General features: G+C 42.7%; 1 protein-coding gene across 6 annotated transcripts in view; it reads right to left on the bottom strand.

The window, feature by feature from the left end:
- Nucleotides 1-10,714: 10,714 nt before the first annotated feature.
- fgfr3 (fibroblast growth factor receptor 3) overlaps nucleotides 10,715-25,359 on the bottom strand; it is a 73,101-nt gene continuing 58,456 nt past the window's right edge. For 5 of the 6 annotated variants that reach the window (XM_084380838.1, XM_084380837.1, XM_084380840.1 and 2 more), the window contains exons 10-18: nucleotides 23,195-23,343; nucleotides 22,752-22,873; nucleotides 22,016-22,126; nucleotides 21,737-21,927; nucleotides 21,306-21,428; nucleotides 19,787-19,857; nucleotides 17,513-17,650; nucleotides 17,025-17,130; nucleotides 10,715-16,602 (exon numbers count right to left, since the gene is read on the bottom strand). In XM_084380838.1, the coding sequence (XP_084236964.1) occupies nucleotides 16,438-16,602; nucleotides 17,025-17,130; nucleotides 17,513-17,650; nucleotides 19,787-19,857; nucleotides 21,306-21,428; nucleotides 21,737-21,927; nucleotides 22,016-22,126; nucleotides 22,752-22,873; nucleotides 23,195-23,343 (1,176 nt within the window). In that variant the 3' untranslated portion in view covers nucleotides 10,715-16,437. The remainder of the gene's footprint in view (nucleotides 16,603-17,024; nucleotides 17,131-17,512; nucleotides 17,651-19,786; nucleotides 19,858-21,305; nucleotides 21,429-21,736; nucleotides 21,928-22,015; nucleotides 22,127-22,751; nucleotides 22,874-23,194; nucleotides 23,344-25,359) is intronic. The other variant, XM_084380839.1, reaches the window with a different exon arrangement.

Raw genomic sequence — 25,359 nt, 5'->3', positions numbered from 1 at the left:
CTGAAAATGCAATTATTTTTTAGGCTATCGAACATATTTCTTCTTCTTCTTCTTCTTCTTCTTCCTTAAATGTCATAACGACCACAGCAAGCTAAGGGCATTTTTGAAGCTTATCAGGCTAAATATTGTAGCTTAGCTTCATTAATTAGGTGAATACCATAAAACCTGGCTCATATGTTTTTTGGTTAGTTTGCCCAGGGGAAGTGTCTTCCCTCAGTCTCAAGAAAGGTTATCAGTAGTTTAAGCACAATAACAACAAATTAGCATCCTAACTAGCCAGAGAGCTAATTTTAGCAACATGCAAACAGTGCTAACATTAGCAAGCTAATACTGGCCTCTACTTGTGCTTGTTAATATTGAGTAGATATATTATTTTAAGATCAGCAAACAACTTTACAAACATGAACATCAACAACAACAAAAATCTCATTTTAAGTCCCTTTGGATAAAGTATTTTTTGACATTTATCAAACTGTTAACAAATGACTTTCAGTCTTTTGAGTTTATACTCCAGTATCACCACAACAAAGCGTTTATGGAGTCATTCAGTATTGAACTGATGCAATGGAAACACTGAAAGCTCAAAGAGAGCTACTCTCAATGGCTTTGTGAAAGTCAAAGAGATAAGCTTCATGTTCTGCTCTCTGTATTAACCTAACTAACCTCAACTAGAGAAAGGACAGGGCAAGGTAAACCCCACAAAACCCTTTGAGCTCCTCTGTCTATAACTGAGCTTTTACGTTTTGTCTTTGTTTTTTTTGTTTCTTGGTATTCATGTGCACAAGGACACCCGTGATATGAATGTTATGGCTCCGACTGGAACTATGTGGGAATCTTTCTCTACTACTGTGATGGTGCTCAAACCTAATACTTTAAAGCATTTTCTTATCTTAAAATACCAAAAAGTAAATGTACTTGTGGCACAAAATGACCCACCTGAACAACATATCACTGGATATACTGCAGCTGGTAAAGGTGGAGCTGGTTTCGACTACTTTAAACTGCTCGGTTGCCTAATCGTTGTAACATAAATAATGTTTTTTACACAAAGTGTATGTGTGTAACATATGCCGAATTCACAAGAAGGCCCAAATAATTAAGAATTTTGTCTTTGACAGCGTTTCACAAAGTTTATAAAGCTTCTCTTACTCCACAACTCTCAAAGTTGAGTGATTTTATGAGGGAGTCTGGTTTTTTTCTGCCTCGTCATCTCCTTGCTGTTGTTGAGCGTACCTGCTTTAGTGCAAAACATTCTCAAATTGTTGTCAATTGTGAATAACTATTATATATGTTATCCTTGCCATTCAAATTAATATAAAAACATGACATTTGTATGCCATTTACATCATTATAAAGACTGACCTCTCAGCATCTCCAGCCGTGACCGACTTTTCTCTGGTTATATAAACTAACGGTACTCAAGTGAAGTACAGTACTGGATGAAAGCAGAATCCGATCCATTGAATGTGCATGAAAAGCAGCGACCTGGTCGGTCAAGGCTTCTGCTGCATGCTCAGCACACGACAGTAAAGTTTATAAAGTCACGAACTAGAAGGAAGAGATGCTGATTTGCAAACTTGCAAAAAAAAAGCTGGACAAATTGAGCCGAAGTGTTGAAAAATACATGAGCTGTGCTGTTATTCTGCAGCATAAATAAGTGTGTTTCATCATCCTTACAGGATACAGGCTGATGGCAGCAATGTGGGAACTGCAGGGGGTGATGTTTTCATCCGGTTCTTGTTATTGATCTGTTTGCAGGATGATATTTGATTTGGCTGAACAGATGCCCTCCGTCGAATAATCAGTCAGTTTTAATTTGGATGCGTGCGGCTCAGTATGGAGGCCGCCACCAGGAGAAGTTAAGCGTATTAAAAAATAGAAAATACTTAACAGTAAGTCACATTTTGACAGTCAAAACTTCCTCAGGAAGGAAGTTGTGAAATAGTTTTTCCTCATTTTGACTTATATGTTCTGCTCAGAGAGTCGATATCGTTGTTGGGTCGCAATTTTAGGACAGTAGGACATCTCGCCTCGAGCAGCGCCGATCCTGAGACTGTCCGTGACTTAAACTCTGACTTGCTGACATTTAACTTGCGTAATCATCTGTTTCTGCTCTGATTGATCGGTTTCTTTTACTTCATCTTCTGCCTCTTGCTTTTCTTCTATGTCTGCCTCTTGGTTTGCTTACTCTGGTAATGTCTTTCACCTACTCTGTCACAAAGAAAAGGAAACTGTGATGTCTGTCTCCTTTTCCAGTTTTCACCTTTTCATTTTGTGTCAAAAATGTATCCCACATGACAGCCAACAACGCCAAGGTCCTGCGATTTTAACCCGATGACGTCGTCGTGCGTCAGCCTTCTGCTAAAATATCTTCCGTTCCGTCCGCTGCAGCCGTGAACTTCCTGTTCACACCTTTTTGTCCGGCGCGGCGTGCCCCGACTCCTCTGTGCATGAGCACTGTCTTGACGGCAGCAGCTAAGTTTCACAGGCCCGCTTTACATTCCACATCGGTAGCATTGTGTTACCTCGGTGTCATCAGTCATGTTCATTTCTGGCTGACAAAAAAGGAGGAGGAAGTGTGTTTGAGTGTGTGTGTGTGTGTGTGCGATCAGTACACTCTGCAAGGTCAAACAAAAATGTGAAAGTGAGGGTGTGAAAGAGAGATGTATTGTCGGTGGTGTGTGTTGTTAAGTTTGTCATTGATGCGACTTTCCAGCTCAGACGTCTGGTGAAAGGGAGATTTGTACTCTCGGTGGGGCGAATGCCTCCAGGTTATAAAAATAAAAGAGCCGGGGCACGACAGAGAAAGTGAGAGGGCTGTCTTTCTGTGTTGTTTACCTTGAACGTGAGACGGACGACAGTTTTCTCGCATGTGGAACCATTTTCCCTCCCTCCTCCTTAATGACTCCTAATTTCATGGCTAATAAACTAAACAATGATGCCTTTGAGTCTCGCTCCATTTATGAAGCATTGCAACGAGACAAAATCACATTCTTTTCCAGTCAAAGTGCAGCTTAAATGTTCCTTACTTATCTCCCCATCGACCTGCCGGTGCACTCGGCTTGTTGTTTTTGTTTTGCAGATTGTCTGTTTGAAGTCCGATGCCTCATGTTGGGACATTAATACAGCCAACACTGCTTTCAGGAGGGATTTATCTGATCACTGGCACACATGTCAGTGCTGAAAGCTATTTTACCATTAACTGAATAACAAATCTTTTTCTTTAATTCACAGAAATACATCACTATAGCCGGGATGTTGTGTTTCAGGAGCAAGGAGTGATTCATTCACCGAGGCCCCTGGAGGTGAAATTAGCCCTCATTATTCTCCTTTTTGTAGTAACTACTTTAAACACCTTTTCTTTTATTGAAGCCATGGTTCCCAGAAAACAGTGGAAAATTGAGTGCTTGGCTTGGTGCAGTGTCAGCAGTAATGTAGGTTGATACAGCGGACTGTCGTGGTTAATAGGGAGCTGAGCCGGAGGGCAAAGCTTAAACAGTTGCTCTACATTACAGCCCTCATCTATGGTTACGAGCTCTGGGTGGTGACCGGTAGATTGCAGATACAAGCAGCCGAAATCAGTTTCCTCGGTCGGGTGTTGTTACGTCCTCCAAGCGTCTTCGAAACGTCCTGCAATCTTTTGTCTGACTTCCTCGTTCACCAACGAGTATCCTCTGATGAACTACTGGCAGCTACTGGTTTTTATGTGACGACCAAGAAGAAGAATAAGCAGCCACTGTTCAAATGTGTTGAATACAACAATGGCGGCTCCTTGAGGGATTAGAGTAGCTGCTCCTGCAGCATCAGTTATATCAGAACTGAAGAGTATATTTCATTGAAAGAAGGGCAAAGAAATGTCACTGAAGGCTTTTTCTTTATGGAAAATATTCTTCACCCTCCTCACGACTGGCTTTCTCCAAATCAACCAATCTTCTGCCGAGTATTTTTTGAAGTGCCTGTCCTTTTTCAAACAAGGACGACTTTTCCGACGGTTCTGTGTAAAAAACATCTGTTACCTGAAAACTCTGAAAGTCCTATTTCTTTCTGTAAACTTACATAAACGTGAATACAACAAACATTTTATGCCTTAATTAGAGACGAGGGTGTATCTACGTGAGATTGCGTCTGAGCTGAAAAGAACAAGATTCTCATTATCCAGTAATTTCCCATGGAGCTACGGTGTAGCTGCTGCACCGAGGGAAAACAAAGGGAAAAGAATACAAGATTTTATCTATTGATCTATTGTTTTGTAACAGCCCACGCTGTGTTTTGTATTAATATTAATGTATTCATATAATTGGACAGCTGATGGTTTGTTTTCTCTCGCCTCCAGTGTTTGTGTTCTATCTCGCTTCCATATCTTAAACAGCAATTTTAAATATTTGGTTATTAACAGCAACTGTATAATTCATAATTATCCCACAATTATATGAATATTCATTGTATCTGTTGCAGGGTGCTGTGCTCCAATACTGTAAGCTGTAACCAAAACATAAAGCCTCAAAACCAGTCGTCTTAACTGCAAACATGTAATTTAATGCATGAAAATAGTACATGTTGAAGCAATACTATAGATGGAAATGTCATGCACTCGTAGGAGCACAGCAGGAGTTATGATTGGTTTGCATGACCTTTTCTCTCTGTAAATCACTAAGTTAAAACGACCAGAGGGAATCGTAAACACGCCCTGCCCTCCTCTGCCTTGAATCTTCCTGCAAAATGCTATTGAACGCTGAGATACAGCACCATGACCTACACCAACATTTTTCCCTCATGATCGCACATCATGGGTGAACATGTCAAAACAGCTCAGAGACGACTCTCAACAACCAGGGCCCTCCCGTCACCCTCTAATCCAGCAATTAGAGACAAGGCCAGGGAGATGGAACAGATGTTCCATAAATGGGAATGGCAGAGGGAGTCCTGGCCGCCGATGGTATTCCTAATCTCTCCAAGGAGGACGACCAAGGAGAAAAAGGGAGCAGCCACCCTGCTGCAGCACACACTGAGGTCAAACAGGACTCTTCTAATAACTCATGGGGCTTGTTTTAGGCAACACCGGTTACGAGATGGGTGGGGTTTGCCACTCGAGGGGGGTCACGATGCTTCGAGTAAAGTGATCTGACAATCACCCAAATACCTTGGGGGGATGTGTACGTCAGTCCTTGTCATTTTCCGAAACCACACATTTGACAAGAACGACCACTTAACACCCTACACTGTAGCCTACAGTCTAGCCTGACGTGCACCTCCCCAGAAATGTAACTGCACGTCGCAGTAACGCAGGCCACAATGATCTGTAGTTGCCCCAGTAAACACATCAACCCCTTCAGCTGTTGCAGTTCCTCTTGACTGGCCGACTGCTGCTCTTCTTGGTTTTTACTGCTCCTCCGAAGCCCGTCTTTGCTACCAGAGCGTGTCTTGGCTAGAGATAGTGGACAGGCTGGATGTCCAAAGGGTGGGCTGCCCCTCCACGCCGGCTGCGACAAAGCTCGGTGTATATGAAGTGTGGACGCTTGACCTGTCCACTCTGCCTAGCCCAGAGACACAGATGTGAGCTGAAGAGGTCAGTGTGTTTACTGGGGAAATTACAGCCAGCAATCTGCTGTGTCAACACCGCCAGCGACGCAGACGCGCCAGGACATGTGTATAAATGTTCACAACGGTGTAGGCCACTTGTGTAGGTTTGGGCGTAGTCAACTGTAATTTTTTGATTTTTGGAGTTTTTATGCCCTCTAGTGGTCATAAATCACTTCATGCAGCTTTAAATAATAGATTATAATGAGTCACTTGTGATTTTATAAATGTAATTATATATTTCATAGCCTAGTGTAGTCCATACCTGCTCCACCATTGATGACTATAGATGTTGTAGGTGTCCTTGGGCTGAAATCTTATGAATATTTAATATATGTAAATATTCAAGTGTAAATGTCATATTTGCCTGTTGAATCCTCGTCCACCTGTTTTCCAAGAATAGTATTGTTGGATCCTGGTTTAAAACAGGAAACAGCCTGCACAGTACTGTTGCAGATGGTGTGAAACTGATTTTTACAGTCAGGGTTAGGTCCAAACGCTGATGTTTTGAAGATGTGTCCAGCAGTTACACAGTGTGCTGCCTTTGGCTGCAGCGTCAAACAGTTTTATGTGCTACTTGTGGTGTCCAGAAACACAAACGCTGTGAAATCAGTTGCGGTGGTAAACCGCTGTGAACACAAAGCAAGACGGGAACTCTGCCTTGAAATATGATTGCGCATTTATGTCCCTGTTATTCTGTTTTACTCGCTGGAAGTGACAGCTCAGCCCAAAATCAAAAATACAGCCTTTTCTCCTACCTGTCGTGCTTTTCATCCATCTAGAAAGTTTTTGTCTGAGCTGCTGAGTTTTGGAGATATCAGCTGTAGAGATGTCTGCCTTCTCTTTAATAAAGTGGAATTAGATGGGACTCGGCTTGTGAAGCTCAAAGCACCAAGATAATTTGAAAAACTCAACAGCAAAGTCGCTTTCCAAGGATTCAACCGCCCACCTCATCATCCCGGAGAAGGAAGCGTGCATCTGCTGGTGGAGGAGAGGCTCATGCTCAGGACATCCAACACTCATGGTGTCCTCCTCAGCTGAGCGTTAACGTTAGCTAGTTCAGGTAGTTCAGTTAGCTAGCCTTCCCTCCATTTTTGAGCTTTGGGCTGCATTTTAAGAGTAGCATTTTATTTTAAACAGTCTCAGGTCTTTTACTTCAACTTGGAATAAAACAAAAACTGTTGCGTACAATAATAACGGATGAAAGGCTTCCTTAGTTTCCTTAGTGTGGGTGGGACTGTACCGTCTTTTCTCCATAAATCAATTTCTCTTATTTCTTTTTCTTATTGTCCTCAGAAATATACAGCAGCTAAACTAAACTTATTTGCAGAACAGTACCCTGTGTTTTCCCAGTTTGTCTGCTTTGTTTTGAGTAATAGCAGTGATTAAGAATAAAAATATTGGAAACCGATTGTTGCCTCTCTGACCGACACCTGAGAAGAGACCCTGCTGTCAGAGAGGCATCCACAACCTAAGCAGCAAACAAACCTATGTTGGTCCCTAAACCATCATCGGGTCTATTCCTGCAGCTCAGTGGGACCCGAGTTCTCCAAGGAGCGCTGAAAACCGGATTGTTTTACACACACCTGTTCCTGGACGTCACTCGGCTACACGCCTGTCTCACAGGGAGCGCAGTTAATCGCTGATTTGGCACACTTACAGTGACAACATACCAAGGTCCAGTTTCAGGAACCCAACACACACACACACACACACACACACACACACACACACACACTCTCACGCGTATACACATTCTCACACACAAATAGATGCACAGTACTGACCGACACACATTAAAACACACACTTTCACTCTCACACACACACACACAGTGTTACGACCACATTAGCACAATGGCGCTGTAACTAAAGACACCGAAACCTCCTGATGAGACAAACAGTCCGGCCGCTCAGCAGCCATCTTTGATTTTTCCCCTCCGACTGTTGACTCACCAAAATAACTTCAAACTGTGCAGAACACACAAGGCTGCGCTTTTAAAAGCTGGAGCTTGCAATTATTTTCAGTTGTGTGCAGAAAAAAGGGTGATAGTTTGTGTATACTGGAACGCTTGACGCTTTGTGGCTTTCGACTGAATGGGAAACAATTAAAGTGCTTCTTGGCAGCACATGAAGCCAGACGGGGATAAAAATGGCTTTTCAGCTCGGGTGAGGCCTCTCAGCTCGGTTTGTCTGGAGTCATGAGAATCTTCAAGAGAAAACTCCTGGACTCCTGGGTCACTTTCAGCTTTGTGTTTCTTCTTTTCCTCTCCGGTTCATGAGCGCAGGATGCTCGTGCCCACAGATAACTTTCTTTTCATTGGAAGGACAGTTAATTAATACTTGTCCTGCCCACTTTCCTGTTTTACTTTCTGAAATCTATGTTGAATTTAGCTGAACTTTTAGAGTTCACTGACAAATGTTCCTGGCTAACTTATGTACCATTAGCATCTGTAATTGTGTGATTTCTTACAGGGTCTTTATGTCAGTACACAGTAGGGGTACTTAAAGAAAGTACTGGCTCCCAGAGGGCCCCTCCAACCTCAGAGGCAAAGCTCATGTAACCGGCAGCCAGGGCTCGCAGGACAACTAGCAAGCTACTCTGCGTGAATTTGTTGTCTTATTACTACAGTAAAATCCGTGAACCCACATCCTGAACAGAGTGGGTGGAGGTCTTTTGGTGGGCAACTGTCCATACTTAGCCCAGTGTCCTGTGCTGTTGTTGCATTTGTTTGATAATTGGTAGCCAGACACAAAAGGAGCGTCGTAAAGGATAATTAATGCAAGTTTTAATCGTGTTTGCATGTTCTTGAAGGGTACAATGTCATTTTGGAGGGAGGTGGCCTTAATTCAGCCATTAATTTAGTTTGTTTCTCATCATTTTACATTTAAATATCTGGCATTTTTTACATTTGTGAAAGGATAAAGAAATGCAGCAAGTTGATGATTCAGCGTCACTGTGTTTTGTCCTTTTCTACGAAGAGTTTTACAAAGTTTGCCGTCTGCGTCGTCATCACTTTTTCATAAATGCGTAGCTACACCTTCTCCAGCTCCTCCTGCTCCGGTAGGCCGGGTGAGAGGTGGTTTAAAGGTCGCACAGCAGCCTGAAGAGGCAGCGAGGGCTTGATGACCGACAGCCAATGGTTAGCAGAGAGAAGGGGAGTGGGGAGCAGGAATTGGGGGGAAGCAGAAAAAGTGGGACTGGGAAGGAGCGAGGAGGAGGAGGAGGAGGACGAGGAGGAGGGGGAGGAATGGAAAGCGTCCACCAGCGCAAACACCTCTGAAACAGAAACATCCATTTAGCAGCGAAAACAAGCCCCCCTCACAAGACCTCCGTGAATGGGCCACTTCAGCCGGCCGAGGAAGTTCCAACGAGGGGCAGGATGTTCCCCTCAGGACGCACTTGAGACGGGCTGAGGGCCAAAAGCCTGAATACATAGACCCCTCTCTCTCCCTCTGTCACTGTCCAGCTTTGCCCTCCCACCCGGGCCGAGTGGCTTCAGTACCCCCCTTCTCCAAAAAACACCCCGTTCTCCTCTGCCTGCCTGCCTGCCCGCTCCTTCCCCTCCTACCAGCCGTTTTACTGAGCCGCAGCCAGCGAGGCGGCGAGGGAGGGCGTGGAACTGTACTCAGCAAACAAAGACGGAGGGGCAAAGACTTTCCGTGATTAAAGAGCAGTTAAGATGCTATGAGAGGCTAATTTGTTCACTGTGTGACAGAATCAACAGGAACTGGGGGCAGAAATCTGTGCCGCCTGCATTTCCTGCTGCAATTTAAAGGAGAATACGGCTTTGATTTAGATTTATAGCTCGTTTGCTGACGCCTACGTTCAGTTTACTTTTCCGTCAGTGCATCCTTTATGCATGTCTTTATGTAATTGGAGTTTCAATACTCTCTCAAAAACAATCCTTAAAATGCTCACATGCACACAAGTAATCGGTTTGGATTAAGAAATCAGATTATAGTAATAAATCTGATAATGTGATTACATTTGATGCAATAACCAGTTTGCATGCAGACGGCCTGTAATGCTGCTTCTCTGTGTGCATATGCAGAGACAAATTTAATGCAGGTTGCAGGGACGTCAGCTGGCCTGGCTCCCTCCGAGTTTTACCTCCCAACACCTTGAAAGCTCATTAATTAACACGTTATATCTCGTTTATTTTGTCCGTAAATGACAAGTTGGTGGTTTTATGGAGGTGAATAGAGAATTGAGTCTCTCCTTGTTGCCAGGTAGACTCATGGTGACTTCATGACTCCGTTCACAATAAATAGTTGCAGGTTTCAACTGCACCTCAAAGACTTTATTCAGGATTTAGATCAACTTCTTAGCTAGTGTCTTTGATAGAGGGCAAACTGCAGCCACATTTTGATTTTCGTGTTATTAAATGAAGGCATCGAACATGCATTTTAGGTGAATGAGATGTAAACACTTTGAAATAACATCATGAAAAAGACAATTAAATTGTACGTAACAGCTACGTGATGCAGGGGTTTAATTCCTTCTATGACCACCTCTTATTGAGGAGGACACCTGAAACAACTCTGTTTGTTAAAGACAGTGAAATGCAGGTGAAAGCTCTGAAAGCATGTAAGTAAACCTTTGAGGTGAGGTTATTTTTAGCCATGCTCGTGTAGCGTTTGAGTGACAGTCCGTCCGACACTTTGCTCCAGACTTAAATGTCTCAACAACTATTGGATGGATTGCCGTGAAATGTTGTACAGACATTAATGGTCCCAAGAGGATGAACCGGGGGACTCGACTTCATGTCAAGTCTGAATTGTAAACGGTCTGATCCTTTAGTCCACGTCCAGAGCTTGTTTGCGCTCAGTGTAACCGAGTTTGTGCCGAAAGGAAAACAAGCCCCTGATATCTGCGACTGCACCAACAAAGAGCTCAGACAAAACAAACCGAGACACTCTGCAAACAAAGTCGCTGACGTGTGTGTGTGTGTTCCTGCCGTGTTTTGGTTTCATTTCATTTACATAAACATCTAAACTTTCTGATTTGTTCGCCATGAATCACAAAGTCCGTCTGGGTTTCTGTTTGACTTGTTTTGTAGCCACGGGACCCGTTTTTGTTTTTTTTCCTCCCCAAATATACGCTCTCGGTGACAGACACAGCGATGACAGCAGAACGCTATTATAACATGTTTATTGAAAACCTTTTTTGACAGCATAGTTTGTCAGGCACAGAGAGAGAGAGAGAGAGACAGAGAGACATAGAGAGAGAGTTGTGAAATTGTGTTTTTTTTCCCTCCCCAGTGGGAGATGTTTGCCCAGAGGGGATGTTGTGGTGGAATGTTACAGAGGATTCATCATGATCAAAACAGGTACATCGCAACAAACAAGCTATGAATTAAAAATAAAATAAAAAATCACATAATGCCAAATGGTTAGTTCCACCTTTCTATGTTAGAAACATGAGTACAGAGGGAGGAAAAATAAATTATGTGGGGGTTGAAAAACAAAAACAAACGACAAACATGATTTTGTCTCTATTGTTGTAGAAAACCTGATGTGGAATGCAAAAAACGTAACGGAAAAGAGAATAAACTGTATATGAACGTCGTTTCCTCTCCTAATATTCAGTACAAAATAGCTCACACAGCTACATAAAACTCTACTCATGTACATCAGCAAAAAAAAAAAAAGCAAACTATAAATTAATCTGGACTAACGTGGTCGGAGGTTAGAGCTGCAGGAGGAAAATGGAAAAAACAGAGGAGAAGCTGTGTGAAAAACTAAAACCATTCCAACCTGGGAAATAAAAAATGAAATAAAACAAAAAGTGAGTGGGTTGTTTTTTTGATATGTCTGGAAGGAAAGGTGAGACAACAGGCCTCTCCTCCCAGCTTCATCTTCAATCCTGATTTTTCTTTCTTTATGTCGAACATAAAAGAGAATAAATAAGTCAGTCAGAGTGGAGACGACAGGTGGTTAAAGGCCGATGTGTGACTGTACATACAGTAAGAGTCCCTCCCTGCTGAGGCCGCGGCTGTTTATCATTCATAGCAAAGAAAAACACACTGTGAGGAATTTGTTGTTTTTTTAACATCTGTCTGTTGAGCAACACACATCTGTCTCAGGCTTTTTCAAGGCCAATACTGATACTTTTTTGCATTAGAGCTGATGATATACTGCAGACACAAATACTGTTTCACATTATTATTCAGTGTTTGCCCAAAGATTTGATGGAAAAGCATTTTAAACTGATTATTTTGGGACACTGAAACTCAAGATTTACTATCTTTTGTATTGGTTTAAGCAGCGTCATAATTCAAAAGGAACATCATCATGAATACCACATTTTATCTGTGGTGTCAAATTAAATGTATTAATCTCCAGTTTTAGTGGGAATCTTGTGAATGCTAGGTAGCTAGGCTAATTAGCTTCCTCTCTCTGAGTGGGAGGTAGTTAGCCTTAAATGGACTCAAATGGGCTAAGCTAAGCAGAGTAAGCTAATTGATAGCTTGTCTGTTAGCGATGCTCGCCTCGAAGAAAACAGTTGCAACGTGAAAATGGTAGCATTAGTGCAATTAAAACCATGCCGAATCAGCTATTATTAGCTCCTGTTTGCATTGTACCCATGTATGTCCAAAAAAATATTTTGGTTTTTCTTTGATTCTGAAAAAACCTAAAATCGTGAGAATTCTAAGGCAAGTTTTGAATTGATTTTTCTCTGATTTCTTAGGTGATTTATTTTTAAAAACATATGTTTATTACATCTTTGTGCTCAGATTTGACTTTGCTATGACTCAGAGATGGAGTCCTACTTTCATGCAAATTGCAGCAATCTGGCATTAAAAGTTTTTTAAGCATCTTAATTGTTTCCATGAGCTGTGTGCCACTTCACTACTTGCTGACTGCGCTTACCAGCGGGACATTTTTTTGGTCCTATCACAGATATCGTTTCACTTTCGTTGCCATAAACAAGACAGATGTTAAAAACAACGCACACTCTTTAAAAGTGATCGAACAGACAGAGGCCGTCAGTATGAAACAGGCCAGGGAGGGCATCCGAATAAAATAAAATAAAGGATAAATTAAGCCAGGAGCAAAGCCTGATGGGGGCCATCAGTATCTAGTAAAATGACTACTCTACATCATCATCATCATCATCATCATCTTCTGGCTCTTTAATGAAAAACAACACTGAAAAGCAGATAGCTATGAATAAAAATACTCTCACCATAGGGAAAGCTTTTACCCAGCATGGAAGAATAAATAAAACAAAACACCATCCGTTTCATTAGATCCATCCAACTCTACACACAAGTGCCTTTTTGTCTGTCTTGTTCACTTGAAAAACAAAAAAAAAAAGTAATCTGGCTAATATGTACATAGCCTGCTTTTAGTGAGAACTGCTCTTCTTTATTTTTATGTATTTTTTTTTTTTGTTGCAATCATACATTCAAAACATGATCATTCAATTAATCTCCTTTTTGTTGTTTCGCTAAATTACTCCAGGCACTTCATAGATTCGGGGGCCAAAAAACTGCAAAAACTGCACTAAAAAACAGAAATAACAACAAGTGTGTGTAACCTTTCACTTTACAAAGACCTTGTTTCTGTGCATAAACCGATGACAGTAAATAATTTGGTGCTGAAAAAACACAAAAATCTCCCAGTGTAGCAACACAATTAAATACAAATTATCACTCTTTTTTAAGTACTTTAAATATTGGGGAGATTTCAGTAAGTACTGACAGTCGTGTTGGGTAAATACATCACATTTCTCTACATAAACTCCGCTCACACACTGGAATAAGGCCATTGCACAGTGAAGTGTTACCACCGTTTTCCATTTAGCAGCGAGTGAATCGTGTTTCTGAACCCTTCAATGCCACTTGAACGTCTCTTTCCCTTTTTGTGACTTTGCTAAAAACAGACTCTGTAAACATTTCAACCCTTGCCTTTTTTATTTGGGGGGGGTCGGCTGGAGGGGACGACTGCGTGAAAGGAAAATGGAGATATCCGTTTTGGCGATCCCCGTGATCCTTCGCTGCACGCGTGACCTCCCGCCCGCCTACATTCGACAGTGCAGTATTTGGTTCAGAGATCTGGTGAACTCGGTGAAATAGACTTTTAAGACTAATTTGGCACTTTTTCTTTTTTAAGCTTGCAGAAGGATCCACCACAGACTTCAGAGTCTCCTTTAACAAACCGACATATATACTGTATATATATATATATTGCTGCGTGATCCGTCAGTCTCACAGCATGCCTTCATTTCAGTATTAATACTATAGAGCAGCGATGAAATCTCAAACGACTGGGCAGGTTTTTTTAGTAACACTCGAGCACAAAAGGACATTGACAGCTTTACGTTTGTGCCTTCAAGCTGTGTCGATACACGAGTGTCTTGCGCAAGGGCACTTAGACACCGCACACAGCTTGTTAGCATCGACCCTGTGACCTTTATGTTACAATATAAGGGTTTGAAGCCTTCAGAGAGACCTTTAAAAGACAAAATCCGCTTAGAAATGCTGTAACACTGTTCAGATAATCGTCATATACTTTGTGTTTCTGTTACTTTTCTATAATTTGAGCTAGAACTAGACTAGCGCCATTGACGCTCAACAAATGTATGAAGAAACAGCCGGTCCTCATCAAAAACAACCGAGAGGTCGACTGAGAAGCAGGTTATTACGATACATATTTACGTATATTGTTCGTTGGCGACCCCTAGTGGCAGCAGTAATTATTACAGCAGCAAAGGAGGAAGTCAGGTGAGAAAACTAAGGGGAGCTCTGTTTGTCTTCAACTAAGGTTTGGTACGCCGGTCATGTTGTTTTGGGAACGGGATCCAGTGTTAAAGAGGAATATAAACGTTTTGCACTGTTACTGGACTCAAAATCCCAAAATGCAATGCAGCTAAAATGCAGAACAACCTCAGGTAAAGCAATGCAACGTCAACTTTTCTTTTTTTGTTTGTTAATTTGCTCTGCATGTTTTCACATTTTTCTCAATGCCACAAGTTCACGCACGCTACCTGATAGCTTTCATTGCATTCTGGGAAATGTAGTATCACTGCTGTTGTGTCTGAAATGGCTCTTGAAATGGATTCTAAGCTAATTTATCATTAACATCTCCGCTGACAGTTGCCGTTTTGCATGAACGCTAATTTGTAAATCTCAGGAGTAAAAGGGGAAGCACTGCATTGTGGGATTTGGGGTACAGTAGCACTATATTGGATGTAATTGAACATTGAGTTAATTGAACATGACAGACTGAACAGTGAAACCTCATCAGTCAGAGGATTCTTCCTTTAACGAGCTTTTCTGAAGGCTTCTTATGATTCACAGCTATTTTTCGTTGTTGATGTTCAATATGTCTTTAAGTACTTCAGTTCTACTAAAAAAGGCCTCTCTGATACATTTTTTCCAAGCGCTGCCTTTTTCTTGCCCAGCAAGAGTTAAATCGTTGCTTTGATATTGCAAAAACGTCAACTTTTCAAACCAGGTTTTGAACTCAGCAGTAAAAACATCCGGCTTCCTTTTTGCAGGAGCCTTCAGTTCGCATGAGTCCTCGTCTGGATGTCGAATCGGACTCGCTCTCAAAAAAAATCATCTTCCCGTCTGTCATACATTCTTAATTTTTAAAAACTGTAAACAAACAAAAAAAATAAAATAAAACGATGGATCATAAACCAGAGGAGTCTGCCAGTTGTGAAAAATAACGTCGCAGTTCTGTTTGTAAAATAAGTTACAAAAACAAAAAGAAATAAAAATCTTTGCGTACAGTACTAAAATCCTAAACTAGACCTTTCAAACTTAAGAACCACATGTTAAGTCTATAAATATCTTTACAAATATACACGTTAATTATTCAAATAAACCTTTTCTGTATCACTTTAAATGATTAAATGATTTACACTTTCATGACAGTGTCTTCTAGATTGCTTCCATCCTAAAAACAATACTTTAACAAAACGTAATTTTTTGTCTTTTAAGTACATGGCTGTGGACAGCAATATGATACATATTTGCATTTATATATTTACAATAAATCATTTTTCTAGATACATAAAAAAAAAAAAAAAGCCTCCAAACTTTAAGTGTATTAATTGCTGAATGGCCCTGAAACTTCGCCTCACATTTTCAATGAGGAATTTGTGCCATGATTATCACAAAACTTGGTTTTTCCGGGATGCTAAAACGTGTCGATGGGCGTACAAATTCATGAGAAACACTTTTTTTATGTTTGTGTAGTCCTCTCTGCGAGCTGCAACGAGTTATTGAAAGTCTACGGAAGAACAAGTCCCATCATCGAAGTTGATTCTGGCTTTGCTGGTATGTTGACGGATTTGATCGCGAAAGTTTCGTCGCGATCGACGGGCTCCGTGCAGACAAGAGGATAAAAATCTGAGGTCCTCGCCTACTGGATCGCCAACCAGTCACTGACCAATGCCCTTCATTCCCTCCTCTTATATCCTTTTTTTAGTCTTTTTCTTTCAGTCTCAGGAGGGTTTTTTTTTTTTATCCCAGTAGGCACGGAATGGTTTCACCTCCACAGATTGTCCGTAACAAAAGACTGGCCCGAGTACAAAAATATAATTTCATTTCTGAAAAGACGAACACAAACATGGTTCAACGGCAAAAAATAATCCTTCAATGTTTTCGAGAGTCTCTTGGGTAGCAGGAGGAGGAGGAGGAGGAGGAGGAGGAGGAAAACTCGGTCGAAGAGGATTTCGAGTTTTAAGACGAATCGAAGAGCTGAAGCACTGTGGAAGTATTGCATGCAGAGTTTTCATTTCCATATCTTGAGGAGCTTAAAGTCACTGAGTAGGTTGTTCGTGTTCAGTCACAAACTTGCGAGAGGAGGTTAAAGTCCAACCCCCCTCTCCTCAGCTCAGATTTTATGTCCTAATCACCCCGTTACTGGGGAGCTGTTTGGGAAGACAGGGCTCGTCAGGCAGCGGGTCGTGGGCGAAGACCGAGTCGTCTCCTGAGGAGCAGGTGCTGTTGGAGTCCTGACAGGTGGGCGAGTACTGCTCGAAGGGCACCGCCAGGTCCAGGTACTCCTGTCAGAGGAGAGGTCGGAGGTCATCGACACGTTTATCAGAGGTTAGACAGTGAAGACTGTATTTTTAGTATGTTAATTTCTGCAGAACAGGTTTAAAAAGACTGTTTTATAATCAGATTTTAAGGTTTCCTGTAAAATCATTGTGTTTTATAGTTAAATGTGATATGAGACTATATATCGCCTTAGATTTTGGATGTTGTTGTGTCTTTTCCTGGTTATAAGACTGCATTACAGTAAAGCAATGTCCTTTTCTGAATTGTTCTCCTTGTTCTGATACCTCGACAAAAGAAATGGAAATATAACTTTCCACGTTATCAGTAAGAAGCGACAGATATCCAAGGTGAAACTAAAGGTAACGTTTTGCGTTCTTCGTTGTGTTTCCGTGTTATCGGCGAGCAGCAGCTGTGCGTGGAGACTTACGTCGGTGGAGGTCATTGATAAAACCCGGTCGTGATCTTCTACCAGCTGTCTGAAGGTCGGTCTCTGCGACGGCACCGCGTGCCAGCACTCCCTCATGATCATGTACCTGAAAACAGCCACGACACGATTCAGTCACTCAGCCATCAAAACCCACGTATACATTTAGAAACACATCCTCAGATGTTAGACTGTTTCTAGTAAATCCTACTGGTCTGCTTGATCTGCAGCTGCGTGCTGACGGTCTGTAATTAAGGTTAAAGAAAAGTAAAAGGCGCAGACCAGTTTTCACTTTCTTTTTTTTTTGTGTTTCCAGCTGCAAGAAGACGCCACAGCGAACAGTAACGGAGGTCCTCGACAACCACAGACATGAGGAGAAAGTGCATAAACCTCCGGCTGTGGTGTCGTGTCCGTCTTTCCTACTCCGATACTGATCAGGTTTATCTGCACTGAGCTGCTCAAACTGAACAACGACTCATAAAAACACCTACAGTTCGTGTGTGCAGTTGGCGGGTTTGTCCATCCGATGTCCCTCCTTCAGCAGCTTAAACAGTTCCTCGACTGGGATCCCCGGGTACGGCGAGCCGCCCAGGGTGAAGATCTCCCACAACAACACCCCATAGGACCACCTGAACACACACAAACACACAGTGAATACAGATTAGAGGTCAAACAGCACTTATAGCCTGAAGGTTCAGAGAGATGCTTGTGTTCCCCAATGAATCTGGTGGGGGGAGGATATTGATCTTCAGTAATGTTTTCTGCACCCAATTTAAGAATCAATTTGACTTTCTTATTGTTCGGACAGTCGGTCAATAATTGTAAAAATCAACAACTTGGCCCTCGAGGCAAGAGAGGAGATGAGTGAAGACTCAGTGGAGATTGAGAAACGGAGGACATGTTTTTGCTTTGTTAATGGATACAGAGGTGAATAAAGATGTTTAACAGGCCGTGTGATCGGATCGAGCCTTTATAACCACATAATAGAGATTGAAAACGAGGTGATGATGTCGATCATCATGTGGGAAACGTAACAAAAAACTGCTTTGTGATATTAGCTGCTTTTACAGGATCTGGATTTGCATCTACGTGAAGAAATAACTGGATTTTTATGCATTTTATTCACCAGAACAGTAAAAAAAACATCTGATTTCTTAATTGTGTTTCAAGAAAATGAAATATATCACAAAATTACGTGAGCTGTACAAGGTTTTAATCATGTTGATCTACCCTGTGTGATAGTAAATCTTTCCTTCACGCCTGAAGGTCTTTTGTTCTGCTGGACGCTGTTCAAATAATTAATTTACTGTTGAGGTTTTCGATCCTTTAAATCATTTCTGTGAACGAATCGACGCCAGAAGCTCTCGTTTTTTGGCGAGCACCTTATCCACTTGTGCAGCTTTTAGCACGTCAGTGTGTCGCTCTCAAGGTGCACTGAGCTTTTTCCCCCTGCTGATTTTATAGAGTGACACATCTGAAGCTTTTCAAAATAAAATCCTCACCTCCACGATTATTGGCAGTGGGGGTTAAAACTCACTGGCTGGAGAATTAAGGGGGTTTGTTTCTGCACTGAATAGCCTAAGATTTTATTGTTTTTTACTGGTAGAAGCTGTCACTTTGAATCACAACGCGATGATGCAAATTCCTGTTTGTCTGTGTGAAACAACCCTGTAAAAATCCTGCAAAAAAACATGGCTCCTGGACCGTTCTCGCTGCCAGCTCTGCTTTCAGAGGCTGTAACCGTTTGGAAAGCTGCGAGAACTGTGACGCCAAATGTGCCGTGCGAGCTGCTGCACGCTAAAGTTTCCTTAAATTTGCTCCCTTTTTCTTGTTGTCTGACCGTGAAAGTGTGTGACAGATTAGTCTGAGTGTGTTTTAATTGTTCGCCGTCTGTTCCAGCGTAACATATTTCAGCAAAAAAAAAAACCATCAAGGGGTCAAAAGTCAGAGTCCCCCCGGGGTGTGTGAGAGTAAACTGGCTGCAGAGCGACTACTGTATGAAGGGAGGAGGAGGCGGAGGAGGCGGAGGAGGAGGAGGAGGTTTGGCGGGAGGATTGACTCTGTAATCCAGACCTGCTGAAATAACAGAACAGGCTGATTCTCCTCTCTGCCCGTTCCCAGTCTGGTGTAATCACACGGCGAGCCAGTGTTGACAGGGGCCCGTGTTTGGCTTGGATGGCTGTGCTGGGGACACAGCGTCTGGCTGAAGCCGACAGAAGGGGGAGGCAGTTTAGTTGGAGGGGTTCAGCAACTACAAAACAGATTGACTCTGTGACCCCCCCCCCTTCTCGCCTAAACTCGCCTTTCTTCTCCCTGATCGCAGCCAACGCGGGAGCATTTAGAGGTCGTAAAAGGCGGCGTTGGTCTGATTCCTTTGAGTTGTTGTGGAAAAGCTCCCCGACGGGAAACACCTTGTGATAAATCCACTGACCCTCTTTATCTCCTTCTGTTGGATTTACGCTGATAAAACAACAGTAAGATCTCCGTCGTGTCTCTCTCTCGCTCTGTATCTGATGGAGATTAAAGAACAAACGCGGCGAGGAATGCGGAGCCGCTGATACACAAGAAGCTCGGGATTATCGAGCCGGCGCAGATGACGGCGAGCGGGAGAGGGAACGCCATGATTCCATATTCACACGCACAAACTCCAGCTTTTGATGCTAACGCGCTCAGTCACGATATTTCAACACCCGGATTCCTCCGGTGTACAGCGGCTCCACATGAGTGGACGGTTGGCATGCGACGGTCGGTTTGTGCAAACTCACACATCGCTCTGGTGCGTGTAGACCCGGTCGAACAGAGCCTCCGGAGCCATCCATTTCACGGGCAGACGACCCTGCAACAATAGAAGACACAACAGAACCGCAGCGGTCAGCAGAACCATTCTGTACAGAGCAGACGGCGAAAACATGAACCCAAACACACAGAGATCGTCCTCGTCCCGCCATCACTGTCCTCACACCGTGAACTTCGGACTCTCACAGTACAAATTTGTATTATAATCTAATAGATATCAACATTAAACTTCCCCAGTTGATTACTTACATTAAGACATTGCATAAATCCGAAATTACTGTTCAAAAACCAGTAAAAAAAAGTTTTTATGCATAAAATGTTCTTTTAATCTGAATGTGGATGACATATGAACAACTCCCTCTGTAAAACCATTCAGAATAAAGAAGTATGGTGTGTGTAGGTGCTACTGAAGTGGAGATTTCTGGCTTTTGGTATGAGAAAAAACTAAATTCCATACATATTTATCCCAAAAATAGTGAATATGGTAATATTTTTAAAAAAATATCCCCACAAATGTACCTTTAACATTTGTCTTTGTAAGAAATTTGAACTAAAATAAAAACATTAATGTGTTTTTTGGACATTTCCTGTCCAAGTTATGGAAGTAAAACGGCCTAAAATTTCAAAATTGACCAGAGCATGAAGGATTTTATCCTGTAGTGTCTCCCCTTAATTGTTACATCTATAATATTAACTCCAAACTCCATAAATAAACCCTCTAAAGGTTTGACTACAGCCACAAACACATGTTATTATTCAAAGGGGGATTAATCATACAGGATGTTGGATATTGATCTTCCTAACTGTTGATGAAGGTTCTCAGTCATCCAGCTCATTGTTATTCTACGTGCTGTATCGTAGACAACTGGACGTGTTTCAGTTTATTGAAAACGTCTTCAAGAAACTGAAACACGTCCAGTTGTCTACGATACAGCGCTTTGTTCTCTTTGTTCTTGGCAGACTGAACTCTGCCTGCTGCAGCATCAAATCCATACGACTGAAGTTTGATTCTTTAAGTCTTTAAGCATTGTTATAAAATCTGTATCACAGTGTTCTTTCACATAGTTTCATTTTATTGCCGAGAGCAGTGTTTTTGAGTCCTGGTCTGCATGTTTTAAAGGTTTCTCTCTTCCAGCACACCTGATTCTAATGACTGGGTCGTTATCAGGCTTCAGCAGAGCTGCAGATGACGAGCTGATCATTTGAATCAGGTGTGCTGGAGCAGGGAAACATCGTAAACTGGCCTAGAAGAATCTTTTAACACACTTATCAAGAGTTTCTACTTCAAAAACAGGTAAAAAGAAGCCGTTTCTGGCTTGTAATGGAAACTGAAATTCACTAAAATCCAACTTCTTAGGTGATCGTGTCTCAAATTAAGAGTGTTTTCCTTTTAAGAGCTGTAAAATATTCAACACAAGGTGAAACGATCCTGCTAAAAAACCTAAAATGATTCACCGATACTATTCATCACGATGTAGTGAGACTCACGTTCGTGGTCTTTTTGTAGTAGTCTATATTGTGCACGTCTCTGGCGAGACCGAAGTCGGCGATCTTCATAACGTTGTCCTCCGTCACAAGGACGTTTCTGGCTGCCAGGTCTCTGTGGATGCACTGAGGGAAGAAGAACAAATGCATCAAACACACGTCGCAGAGACACGCACACGCTCTCAGTCATGCAACACAGACGCACTGTAGGCTGACAACTTTCATTTACCGCTGTCAGACTTAATTACCTGCACTAACATGGTGGATTCTCACCTTTATTTCAACCCCAGAACCTCATTTTATCATCAGCTAACCTTAAAACTGATTTAAAGTGTAGTAAGTCGAAGCTGAAGGCAACTAAATTCCTCCACAACATGCACACAGCTCAATCAAACGACACACATAATTAGTGACACGGCGTCATGGCGGCTGACCTTCTGCGAGGCGAGGTACTCCATGCCTCGGGCGACCTGGTAGGCGCAGGACACCAGGTCTTTGAAGGTGAGCTGCTCGTCTGGGATTTTACAGGTGTCGAAGGAGTAGTCCATGCCGGGCGGCCGACGTGCCCGCAGGTACTCCCTCAGGTTGCCTTTGGAGGCGTACTCCACCAGGACGTACAGAGGACCTGCGTGCAGCACACAGCTCAGAGTCACTTTCAGAACATAGTTAATTATCATGTTAATCATCGTCTCCGTAACGAGCTGCGGCCTCACCGTCCTGCGTGCACGCTCCCAGCAGGTTGATAATGTTTTTGTGTTTTCCGATCATCTTCATCATCTCCATCTCCGACACCAGGTCTGACAGATCCTTATCTGTGGCGTCGTCTGGGACGAACACAAGAGGAAGGAGCAAGATCAGAGGAAATAATGGAGGATGTTTTTGTTGCAAAGGACAAAAATATTTTCATTATTCATTAATCTGCCAATTATTTTATAAGATTCACTGATTTCAGTACAACAAGGAGCTTTTAACGGATCTCACTTTCATACTCTGGTCTCTGCATTTACTGTCATTAATGACAAAGAAAAAGCAGCAAATCTTCACATTTAAGAAGCTGGAACCAGCACGTGTGACATTTTTGCTTGTAAATTGAATTTTCTTTCAATTGGTTAATCAATTAAAGGATCCGTTCCCTCCAAAGAGTCGGGTTATTTACACTTTTGACCAATTTTACCACTTCAGACAGCTAACGCTTGTAGCTTAACGGCTACAGTGAAGATTTCAGCTTAGAAAAACGTCTTTTCAAATTAATTTGGGATCTCGTGGCTTCTCCAGAAGCTGGATGAGCTGAATGAAGTCATTTATGATAAACAAGTCTCCAGCTACGATGATGTTTTACTGTAAAACCCTAGAAATGTTTTGTGGACAACGAAACTTCACCCCACCATCGGCACGGGTGTGAGGAGATAATGGATGAGTTCCTGAAGTGGAAATACAACTATCACTCACCTTTCAGCATTTTCACAGCAACAGTGAGCGGCTTGTTGGGCTTCTCCTTGTCGATGCCGACGGCCTCGGCCATCACCACCTGCCCGAAGCAGCCCTCGCCCAAAGGTTTACCCAGAGTGAGCCTGAAACAAAAGCAACATGATCTCAGACCTTCGATTTCAAGCACTGCTGAGCGGTGCGTTTAATTTCTCTCTGCAGTGTTGAACGAGACTCATTTGACTGCCAAGCAGAATAAGCATGGAGGAAGGTGTCATGGTGGCCTTGATGTATTGACGGCTCGCATGTTTTCACAGCACGTAACGCCACAAGGACAACAACACAGTGTCTGTCAATCCTGAAATATGTTGCCTGGCAGCGTGAAAAAGGCCGCCATGTTTCCCTCCTGACAGGCGTTCAAACAGCAGTGATGAATGTGGAGCTGGAGAAGGGTTTTTTTTTCTCACCGTGTTCGAGGAAACTCCCATTTGGGGTCGGAGGGCAGCTCCAGCTCCGAGACGTTGGCGAGCATCGGTCCGTCGCTGGAGGACAGCCGGGCGATCCGGACCAGCGGGGTGTTGGAGTTCATGGAGGAGTTGGAATCCAAGGACACCTGCTTGGGTGCAAAAAACAGACTGTTATAGTCTCTGAAGACGGGGACATGAAGTGTGTTAAGACAGGAAGACAGAGGGAAGAGACAGAGAATGTCTTACTCGTGATATAGTCTATCTTTGACTGGAGTTCACCCAAAAATGAAACGCTGTTTTGCTGCGAAGCTCCAGAAACGTTTTGTGGAAACTTCACCTGACTCAAATGTGTGTTCAGCTGCTGGAGTTGCTTTAAAGAAACTAAATTAATTTCATGTCATAGCTGAAATTTAAAAGTCTATTTGATATTAAATGTAAATAACATTAAGGTCAGCAAATGAAACAGGTAAACATAATTAAAACAAATGTTTCCTGCTAAGATGCTGAGAAATCCGTATCCTGTTTGGACCGACGAGCTCTTTTCAGCAGCTCCGACTTTCTCTGAAAAACATCCTGACTTCTGACTTTTACAAACAGCCGGCCTGTGGCTGTGCACAGGAGGAAGCAGGAGGTAACAAAGACAAATGAAGGAGGACGCAGAGGTGGGCGAGCGCGTGGCGAGGCGAGATGGACGTCTCGATCCATCAGCGAGCTCCATTCCCAAGACCGGCGGACCTGCCACCGAGCCGGCGGGCTCCGACGTCCTCCCACCATTTATCTGACTGCTGGGGGGGAGCTGATGGCTCCGGCCCTGCTTTTTGATGAATCTGTTTGTGTCGGAGTCTGCCAGCTCGGCCTCCTTCAGGTGGGGTCCTCAAACAAACATGTCCACTTACCAGACTTCCCTCCTCAACTTCGTGACTGGAGGAAAATGAGAAAAACGCTGTGAAGCTTAAAAAAAAAAAGCCCCGAACACAATTTCAGAGGCATGAAAAGTAATATCTGATAGAACATGCCAGGGGTTTATGGGAGATTTACTCAGAGTTATGAAAAAGAAAGGAGAGAACCGGGAGATTAGCTTTACAGAAACTAAGCAAAGATTATAGAAAAATGCAATAAGATCTTTCCCTGCACTACCTTATAAGAGCATTTATATGAAGGTAGCCGAACAGAGAAGATTTAGAGGCTACAATTAGAGCGTCCATACCTGAAACAACCGAACAAGACCGCTTTTATGTAACAAGCACAAACAAACACATCAAAATTGGTTTTAAAAGTGTTTGCTTTCCAAGAACTTGCAAGTCAGAGTTTTCTTTTCTAAAAAAAAAAGCATCTTTTTGCATTTTGAGGAGCTCAACCCTTCAATTATGAAGCTGGAAAGCTGGAGCTCGCACAGAAACGGCACACAGCTGCTGCGTCCTGCACACAGTGGCCGTCCAGCAGAGTGAGGCGGGGCAGGATGATGACAAACTCATCTGCATTCAGATCATCCTTACATCCACAATCACAAGATCACAAGCTGGGTCACCAATACTGCAAGAAAACCTAAAGACGGAGAGCCAAACTGCACCGGCTGATGTTTTTCTTAAGATTATATGAGACAGAGAAGTAATAAGAAACGAAATAGAAGCTCAGGAGCTCAGATAGAGGATTTTTTCGTGAGGGTAAAGCAGAATAGAGCAGAAGACGAGGCTGAGGGCAAACTAATTAGCGCAGAGAGGGAAAGCCTGTACTCTGGCTGGTCTTCAGAAAGCCTTTTTCCCTTCTTGGACACGTCTGATTCTCGGCCCTGTTTTGACTCAGACTCGTCCTGGTTGTGGTTCTGATGGATGTTGACTCAACTGTATTTTCCCCCTGATGGTCTAAGAGAGCAACCCCCTCAGAAAGCTTTCCCAAAAACATGCTTACTACCACGTAAATGATCTCTTCTATGTGACAGACTTATGTTTAAGTCTATAAATGATAATCTAAGCAAATCAAGATATTTTGTTGTGTCAAACCACTCCTGTAATCCTTCAGACTCTGTAGAGTATTACCTGTTTTCAGGGCTTAACACTGAGGATTTGTCGCTTGCCCAGGGCAGGAAAATGCCACCTGATGAGCCTTTATGAGCCTCAGAGCAGGCAAACTTTTTAATTATCCTGATAACAGGACTTTAGTCGGGT

Source organism: Pagrus pagrus, assembly GCF_965226575.1.
Source record: "Pagrus pagrus genome assembly, chromosome: 18".
NCBI lineage: Eukaryota > Metazoa > Chordata > Actinopteri > Spariformes > Sparidae > Pagrus > Pagrus pagrus.
The sequence above is the reverse complement of the archived record's forward strand: the minus strand, read 5'-3'. Positions and strand labels throughout refer to the sequence as shown.